This window comes from Cyprinus carpio, chromosome A17 (assembly GCF_018340385.1).
Source record: "Cyprinus carpio isolate SPL01 chromosome A17, ASM1834038v1, whole genome shotgun sequence".
NCBI lineage: Eukaryota > Metazoa > Chordata > Actinopteri > Cypriniformes > Cyprinidae > Cyprinus > Cyprinus carpio.
In genome coordinates this window covers 14839884-14849680 of record NC_056588.1, presented here as the reverse complement: position 1 = coordinate 14849680, position 9797 = coordinate 14839884, and the positions used below count along the sequence as shown (strand labels likewise).

Below are 9797 nucleotides of genomic sequence, written 5' to 3'. Positions count from 1 at the left end.
TAGACAACGATTGTGCACTCTCCAAAGCCTCCTTAATTGAGAATATGAGGTCCCATCATGACAACAAAATGAACATTTTCAATCATTCGTTTTCAATTATCCGAATAAACAGTTATCCCCAAAAGTAATATATTTCATTATAGTAACTATTGGCTGTTTTTAAAAACAATGGTGCACTAATAAGTCACTTTATTATGGCTTTCATCTAATCAGAAGTTATTATTTTATTAATCTGCATGTTTAAACACAAGTCAGCTGCACTCTAATACCTTTTTTTTCATACTCCAAAACAGTTCTCATCATTGCCATATGCAGACATCAATACAAGGATAAGGAAGGGATCATATATCAAAATTAAGATCTTGTAGTTTCATTATTAAAGTTTATTTTAATTCAGTACACGAGTAACATTTGGATTGTCACTGGTGGTGTTACATTTCTGAACATCTATTTCTGAACATCTATTTCTGAACATCTATTTCTGAACATCTATTTCATTCACGTATTGTATTACAACTTGTGCAGTGACAGGAGAAGTTATTTGTACATTAAAACTAATTAGCACTGCATCCACAGTTAAAGTGGCAGTTTTGTTTTGGTTGTTTTTAAAATTATATTGACCTTGCATATATGTGTCCACATTATTCATGTCCTACATTATATGCTTAAGTTTGTAAGGTGCTGAGTAAAATCTAACTTTATAAAGTGCTGAATTAGCATGTGCACATGTTCTTAAGGTCAATGAAGGCGATGTTAACACACACCTGCAGCTACTCATGAGATCAACTTTAAATTATACATAATAAGCTGAACCGACAAAGACAATCTCTGAAGCCTGTGACAATTTCTTTTTTTAGCCTTGCAGAAGTTAAGGTAAGAACGTCCAGCATGAAACCACAGGAAATTGTTCTTCATGAGAGCAAATATATTGCAGAAATTAAACTTACAAATATAAGCAGACACATGCTGTGTGTGTCAACCCTCTGTTTATTGCTGAATGCTGAATATAGAATTTTAGACTTTTTTTTAAGTTATCAGTATTCAAATTCCATGTGAATGCTTGGTCAATACTTAGTGTCAATAATATTGTTTATCATCAGTAACATGAAAAAATAGTACACTGAGGTGTTTTTACAGAACTATCTAATGATATTTAGAATTATGCATTTGGCAGATTATTTTATTCAAACATACATTGCATTCAATTTATACATCTTTTGAGTTCATGCATAACCTGGGAATTTAACCCAATGCACTGGTGTTGCTAGCACCATGTTCTATTTGACCTACAGGAGCATGTTATTATGTTGTGTTGGCTGTCTTTCTATTCTTTATCTCTGTCCTTTCTTGGAATTTTACCATTCTCTTTATTTTTCCTATAAAGAACAGAGGCCAGTGATAAGTGAGTAAGGTTGAATAGCTGAGGCTTTACAAAGTGTAATGAAAAAAAAAAAAAAACATGTATCTGCTGCTGATTCATCCATTGTCTGACAAATCATGCCGTTTTAATTAGAGCAATCAAACTTTAAAACAGACCTCAGTATACAGGCTGGACTGCTGACAGACATTACATTTTCAATCCTCTCTGTGTGTTGTAAAAGACTGTTTGAGTGGAAGACACAAACCTTTGTTTTTGGCTTAATTTAATATTTGAATTAATTTACATAATGATGCTGTGCTAATGTCATTACACTGTAAATAATTATTATTTTAACTGTAAGAGACTGTTAAAAGGCTACAGTAAAAACCTTTTAACTGTAAGTTCCCTTACATAAAACAGTAATAGATCTAATGGGACATTTCGCGAATGACTCTGCAGGACACTAATGTACAGTATCATGTAACTACATTATTTATTTATTTACATGCTTTTATGTTCATTTTTCTAAGTGGTATGCCTAAATAATATTTGCTTTGTCACATACAGAGATGAGGACATAATGAACATATTTTTGTGCATTACATCTACAAAACATCTCGAAATGTATATTTGTGTGTTCCACAGAAATATGGAAACACACAAGAATTTGGACAAAAACTGTTTTTTTTTTTTTTTTTTTTTTTGAGAGTCAGTGCCTTGATGTCTTTGATAAGTCAGGTATCTGCAGAACTTCTACATCAGGAAGTGAACTATTTCCTGAAATGTTAAATGCCAGACGTCTCATCATTATTCTGGAGTGATGACAGGCGAATCTAATCTCTATATTAGAAACTCATGTCAAACACATGCTCCATCACATGACAAAGAAACACACAAACCCCCAATTCTGGCAACAGCACTTGCTGTGATGCTCTAAAGCTGTGATGTCTCAATTAGAAAAGGATGGTCGATTAATTTATACTTGCATAATACTGCCAGTTATATGACACAACTGCTCATGTGACGTCAATATGACGGTCCCAATGAAAGAGTGAGACCTGCCCCGAGTAAAATCAATTGACTTTGTCTAGAACACTGGTACCATATTTACTGTCACCTCATGAGAATATACATCATTTTAGTGATATTTTTCCTAAAACCCTGTTCATTTATTTATATGGAAAGCCTGACTTGTAAAACAAATGTGTCATTTGTAAAAAATTACCAAGTTTACCTTTGAGATTACCTTTGACCCAGAAGAGCGCATGAGACTGACCTACCGTGACAAACCAGCATTAGGACCGAGCGTCAGTTCTTTAGGAACAGTAGCGAGAGAGAGAGAGAGAGAGAGAGAGAGAGAGAGAGAGAGCGAGCGAGAGAGAGAGAGAGAGAGAGAGAGAGAGAGAGGCGCTGCAGCATCAGCATCATAATGAATCACAGCGGCTCTGAAGCGCGAGAAGCTGGAGCTGTCTGACGGAATTGGATAGTTACGGAAAGACTCTTTGTTTGTTGATATTGAGCTTTTTTTTCTATTTTTATTTTTTTTCACGCCAGTAATAAAAGTGGACAGATATTAGGCTAACAGTGCTTTATCTCCAGGATCCTTCTTTAAGGAGCCATGGATTATTTTACTCGTCAAACTTTTTTAAAATGTGCTTTTTTCATCTTCACAGGTAAGTGTTTGCAAACTAATTCTGACCTGCTGGTTTCTGGGGATGATAAACATGTTCATATGAAACACTGATAGAAATGTATTCAGACCTTGATGGTTTCAAATGAAATCCACTTGATCTAATGAGAAACAGAATTATGAAACCCCAAATTTCACTTCAAATAGAATTGGCAAACACGTGTAAATAGATTTCTCAGTTCCACATAGTGATTTTTAAGGATGCTAAACATTTCAGATTTCAGCAGCACTTTGACATTAAATAAATGTATCTCAGAATATGCTTGCCAAGTGTATGGTGTCATACTTAAAGTACTCTAAGTGTTAGAGTATATAGGCAAAAACTAACAGTCCTCAGACATGAGCCAGCTTGGGGAGATTCAACCGCTCTTGAGTTAAAGACAAACTCTCTGCAGTGCAAGTTTCATGTCAGCCCACTTTAAAAAATACTTTAAAAGGAGCTTTATAGTGAGGATAAATAGCTATTGGCTTTCCAAAATATCTTTTATTATTGTTTCTTATTTGTTTTTAATTAATGCTCTGCATGAGACTAAAGAGGCCATATAAACATTCAGTCTGAAGTCAGAACAGATGTGTAGAATGCATTTCATGTGCAGATTATTGTTCAAAAAATATTAGAGAGTCGGGGGCTAGTTTATTCCACAAAATATTTTTAAGGGTGAGTTTATTGCTGTAAGTCTATTTCTGAATGCTCAAGAAAAAAAAAGATACAGTTGATTTAATACACTTAGCCTAATGATTGATTTCAGATATGTTTTACTTTTATGGGCTATGTTAACCTGTCATTAAACAGCCTTTATATATAGGCTTTTTAGCTAAATTAAAACTGTGAAACTTTATGAAACAATTAATTTTGGCCAACACATATTGTGATTAATAAATTTAATAGTCAAATCATATAACATCTTTCCTGACCTTGCGTTCATGAAAAATAGAGATCCCAGTTTAACTTTTCAGTTAATTCATTTTGTCCACTTATTCAGCCAATATTTTGAAGGACAGAATTCACAAAATTATTCTAATTTAAGAGGGCTTTGCATATGCTAATGTGTCTTTTGGTTTTTGTCTATGAGATGTGATATTTAATCTAATCCTTCTCATTAGTGCCTCGTCTGTCCTGCTTAGACAAAATGACCTCATCAGCATCACAGATTATCAACTCATGTTTGTTGTCCATTAGGCACAAGTATGGCCAGAGTATGTATGATTTATGTAATGAGCGTTTTGCTTTTATAAGGTCATTTTTATGTAATAGCAAACAAACTTCACCTTTAATTAGGAATCTGAGGAAAGAGTGGTCCACATATGCAGTTTCTATTTATGATGAAATTGGAAAGTAAATTTAGTATTCAATACATACATTATGTGTCTAACATATTTATTTATGGATTTATTTGTTAATTAATATTTTTGGCACACATTTTATTTGATCTTATATTAAAACAAAATTCAAACACAACAATCAGTTGTGTATAATTACACTATCTTTTGTTGAGCTGAGCTTTTAGCAAAATTGAATGCACAGATGTCAGGCTGAAAAAAAACAACAAAACAAGCACAACAAACAACAAACAACTACTGTATATATATGAAAACACCCCCTCTATAATAACAGTTTACATTCCCTTTCTTTTTCTCTAGTGGTTTAGCTATTCTCTTTCCAATTTTCATCCATTTATGTTTTTTCCAAGCCAAATGAAATAACTTCTGACCCACTCAGGAATGACCCAGAGTACTATCAGTATATAACTACAGTATGTAATATTACTAAAATGTTCTGCTTTTTTATGAACATTAAAGAGAGAAAGCAGCGCTCTGATATAATGTATTATGAGTCCCTGTCAGCTTACATTCAGCTTTGAGGTATTTAACCATCTAGGGAATGTGAATGTCAGAGCTTTAGAGAAGAAGTAAGAGTTATGATCCAGATTCAGTCTTGTTCAGATGCATTGTCATTTATTTTACATTTGTTCTGTTGCCAGATTTTCTAACCACATTGAATTAGACGATAGATGATTATTTTGATAGCAAGAACCACCCTAAAGACAGACAACATGAAAAAGCAGAGTTCTTAGCAGATGTTTTACCCATTTCGCAGTGGATTTATGTGAAAGAGTTCACATGAAAGAATAATGTAATAGTAAAAAAAATGGTGCAGCAGTGTCGGTCTTTGACCATTTCTATACAAAACATCCTAAAAATGAATGGAAATGTGTGGAAACTGACTGTATAATCACAATTTTCATCCAACTAAAATTAATAAGTGTTGATTATTTAATAGGCATAAATAAAGGGAGACAGACTGGTAGAAGCCAAAGCTAGAATAAAGCTAGCCAATCACATTACAGCTTGCCAGATCAAGCAGCATGAAATATGCATTAGGTCGTCTCACATTTCTGGCGAGGTCGCACCTTAGTTTTACTACATTTGTATTCTTACCAGCACTTTAATTAAGGTATACAGTATGGTATAAAAGTGTTTTATAAGGGCAAATTGTAGCTGACTATTTTAGGAGGTCATTTGAACTAAATGGGACGTGAATTTAGAGAGGTGGCTGCATAAGTGGATGCAGCTGATTGAAATCAAAATTCTTATTTTTTGTATTGAAATATTGCAGTATTTATAATATTTTTACCTTTGCACATCATTATCTGCTTTTAATTCACATGCACTCATAACCTTAAAATCAAAATTTAACATAAAATCAAAAAAAGTACCCTCCCCCCTTCACCCCAGCAGCCTATCACTCGCTGAAGATCCAGCAATAGCAAATGACAGCGATCCATTGATCCAATCAATTCCCAATTAACCAAATTAAATCCCACCCCATGTTTTTTGTCTTGTTCAAGACGCCATTTCCCTCAGATAGCCTATATGTCACAATAGGCAAGAAAAGACGATCGCAACTTCCATTTCATGCACACTTTAAAAATTAACATAGCATTAATTAACATATGTTAGGTAAAGGAGGGCAGAAATAACATGTTAAATCTGTTCCTCACTGTTCTGGGAAGCCAATTGAGGAACAAAAGCAGCAAACAATTTGGATAGGATTTACCTAGTAAATGTGAGGAGAATTACATGTGGAGTCTTTGATGGTTCATGAAGTAGATTTTATGTTATTGGGCATTACATTGCAGCACCAGGTAAATTGTGTTGTTGATTTGATCATTGTATTCAAGTATTAAATTTTTTTTTTTTTCATATATAGGTAAAGAGGGCTTTGGGCAAAAATGGCATCACCCAAATTCAAGATACATTTAAACTAAATCTTTTACAGCTGTCACAATTACAGTGAAATGTGAAAATTGTGTTGATTGCGGCATTAAATTTAGATCTGCTTGTGTTTCATCAGATTTCTTTTTACATGTTTTTGCAGCGTTGAGTATTATAACCAATCGCACATTAACTTTCTGTTAAGCTTATGAATACAATGGCCAATTAGTGAAGTTTATATTATCACAGCAGAAAAGGAGTTTTGTTTCAGTGTGCTCTTGCTGAATGAATTCTGTACTCTCGCCAATTCTGTCATCATAAACAATACATTCCTGATGTAAGTGATTCATTTTGTAGTGTAGACAGCTTTAGTGATTATAAAAGGTGTTTTTGTGGGACCACTTCATGGGATTATTTGCTTTCTTTCTGTATATAATATGTTCCAGTATGAATAACTGTTTTGTTTTTCAGGCTATTAAAATAACTCTTGATTTTTTTTAATACATAAAAAGCAATAAACTTCTTCATATTTGGTTCTTAACTTGTCTGTGTAGCCAGAATATAACATGCTGTTTTCCCAAACACAAAACAAATTAATCATTATTACATTATCAAGAGTAAATGTCATAATATTGCAGCCCTACCCTTACTGTTATGTAGTTGGATGTATTCGACCACTGCGCTCACGTCTCATGTCCTTGACACAACTTGGCATGGCATAACATTCTAAAATCGTGGCATTCATGTTAAAAGTAGTTTAACTTTTTAATAAACACTTATCTAGACTTGCTTTTATTATTATTTTTATTTTTGTTCCACTGCACTACGTCTGTGTGAATGGCCACTGAATAAATGTAGATGCCAGGTCAGATGCAGCTTCTGTTCCAACTTTGCAATCTAAAAATGGCTGTTGTTGTTGATAAAATTTGATTGGAAACAGTCTATAGTATTCTAGTTGATTGAAGCCACTGGTTATATTTAAGAATGTAACATAAAAGAACAGATACATTTAATAAGGTCATTATAAAAATTGCCCTCACAAAGGTAAAAATGTCCCAGGAAATCAATTCCAGAGGGCAAATATTGTCCCTTAATTGAAGGGTTAATTTCTGACCCTAATGGAAACACGCGTCTTGTGCAAACTCTCGTGCAAGCAGTTAACCTCTCTACAACCTTAAACCAAGGCACTTACTCAAAAAAAAACAACAACAAAAAAAAAACAAAAAACAAAATTCCTGCTCTCTGCACTAACCTATTTCACAATCTAGCCTTTAAAAAAACCTCTGCCCTTTTATGCTTTGACTATTTTTGGTTCTGTGATGAATTGCTGTTATGTTCCTAATTTGTAAGTAGCTTTGGATTTGGTTAAATGAAAAAAAGTACATTTAAATGTTATTTACGTCTTTTTAAGTATCTGTTTTGTCTTGTGTTTCTCATAAAACGCATTATAAGAAAATTAAAACAAACACAGCTGAGACAATTGTTGACATAGAGTGATGAGATGAGAAATGTTTGAGTCAGTACTGAATCTCTGACTTTCAGCTGCAGACTTGACAAATCTGAGCATTGAATTAGACACCGATGAGATCACTAAAAGACAAAGTTAAAAAAAAAAATACATACAAAAGGTCTGAGATTAAAGGGAAAGTTCTCCCAAAAATGAAAATTCTCACCCTCAAGTTGTTCCAAACCTGTATGAGTTTCTTTTTTCTGTTGAACACAAAAGATAATATTTTAAAGAATTTGGGTAACAGTTGACGGCAGCCAATGACAAAAGTCTCCATTTATTTTGCAATTAATCTTATCACTGTTTAGGAGGCTCAACTGACATGTTATATGTATTTATTTTTTAGTTTCCTATGAGTGAGCACTCCCTGAATTTGTGATGATTGTCATATTTATCACATCAGTTTCTCACGTTTTGAATGAACAATTTTTCTCTTTACTTTTGGCTGTTTGCTATTTGACATATAAGACACACAATACCATAGTAACAGTGACAACATAGCCTAAGGTGGCATCATTGTGACCGTATTTGTGAAATGCTCCAGCATTGTTTTGTTGAATGTATGCTACTGTATAGATACAGTGTTAAATGTCTGCACCATGGTTTCCGGGGAAACTGCATTCCATTCTTCCCACCCCATGAATTACTGAAATGACAATACATGTATGTCGACTTTAACTTAAAGAAGTTTTTAGTTGTGAAAGTGGGTGCTTGCACTTATAAGTGGTGCTCAGCATGACTGTGTCTGCTGAAATGGACTTCCATTGCCAAGGTACCTGGATAATCGTCCAGTAATTACAGGTCTGAATCTCTAAACACAGATCAAAGTGTTTGCTTTTAGCATCAAACATTACAGAGGCACAATAAGTGTGTTGTAATGTGCATCACTGCAACGTCACTTGCAAGCAGAGCCTTTGTACTCAGCCTATACATGCACATATATATATATAATACAAAGAGGGGTCTGAAACTCTTGAAATATGGTGTTTAATGTTTTATTTTCTATTTATTTTTACAATAATAGAATATATTATGTATTTATTGTCCATTTTTAATCTGCAATTTTTTTTAACTGTGTTAACAAAATGTTTAATTAATATTTTATTAATGTATAATACTGAACTTCTTTGTAGGAAATCAACAAAACGTATTAAATAAAAAACAAAAGGCATTATATATATATATACTTTTAAATATATACACATTTAAATAACTATAAAAGTTAATAGAGAAAAAAAAGTCTGAAAAAATGTTAGAATGCGGATGCAAATTTAACCTAAATTAAGCCTGCTTGGTAGGTTCTAGCTAGTTTGTGACTTTTGTGTATTATATGTTTTCTATAAGCGAGCAAACAAAAAAAAACTTTTGTTTGATCATTTCTTTCTTGCCATATTTAGGGAAACAGGTTTGAATGGTTGCCCTTAGCAAATTCGGTCAATGTTACAATGTAAAAAAAATAAATAAATAGAATTGTGATTATTTATGCCCTTTATGCTGTACAATTTTGTTGAATGTTACATTTTTATAAGGGGAGAAAATCATGCTTTCATATCAGGCTGTTCTGAGATTCCTGTCAGAATGATGGCATTCTGCACAGGCCCCTCCCACGATAGTTGATTGACTATTCCGTCTTACCTTAAGACCCGCCCTGAGTGAGCAGAGAGCTGTCCACCATTGTGTTGACTCCGAAGCAGGGGAAGACAAGAATGTCTCTGATTAAGTGATTGAGGTGTTTTGTTGTTGATCCAATAATGAACATAGCAGTCGTCATTTACTCCCGACATCTGAGCTGCTAAGGACGCAGAGGATTAACGTTATTTTCGTTTTTGCAAGAAATGCACCGATCCCCGATCTGTCTAAATGCGTTTAAGTTCGTGCAAATCATTCATGATCCAGAAGAAGTGAGTATAAGGGCTTTTTATGAATCTTTGCAAATCGCCTTTCCTAATATGTGCAAGTTTCGCGGCTAAAGTTTGCAGTCTGCTCGTCACCCCACAGAAGAGAGGGGCGGGGTGAGCAGAGCT

General features: G+C 33.8%; 1 protein-coding gene across 3 annotated transcripts in view; it reads left to right on the top strand.

Moving 5' to 3' along the window:
- The first annotated feature begins 2783 nt into the window (after positions 1-2783).
- ltk (leukocyte receptor tyrosine kinase) overlaps positions 2784-9797 on the top strand; it is a 47425-nt gene continuing 40411 nt past the window's right edge. For all 3 annotated transcript variants that reach the window (XM_042774590.1, XM_042774589.1, XM_042774588.1), the window contains exon 1: positions 2784-3033. In XM_042774590.1, the coding sequence (XP_042630524.1) occupies positions 2979-3033 (55 nt within the window). In that variant the 5' untranslated portion in view covers positions 2784-2978. The remainder of the gene's footprint in view (positions 3034-9797) is intronic.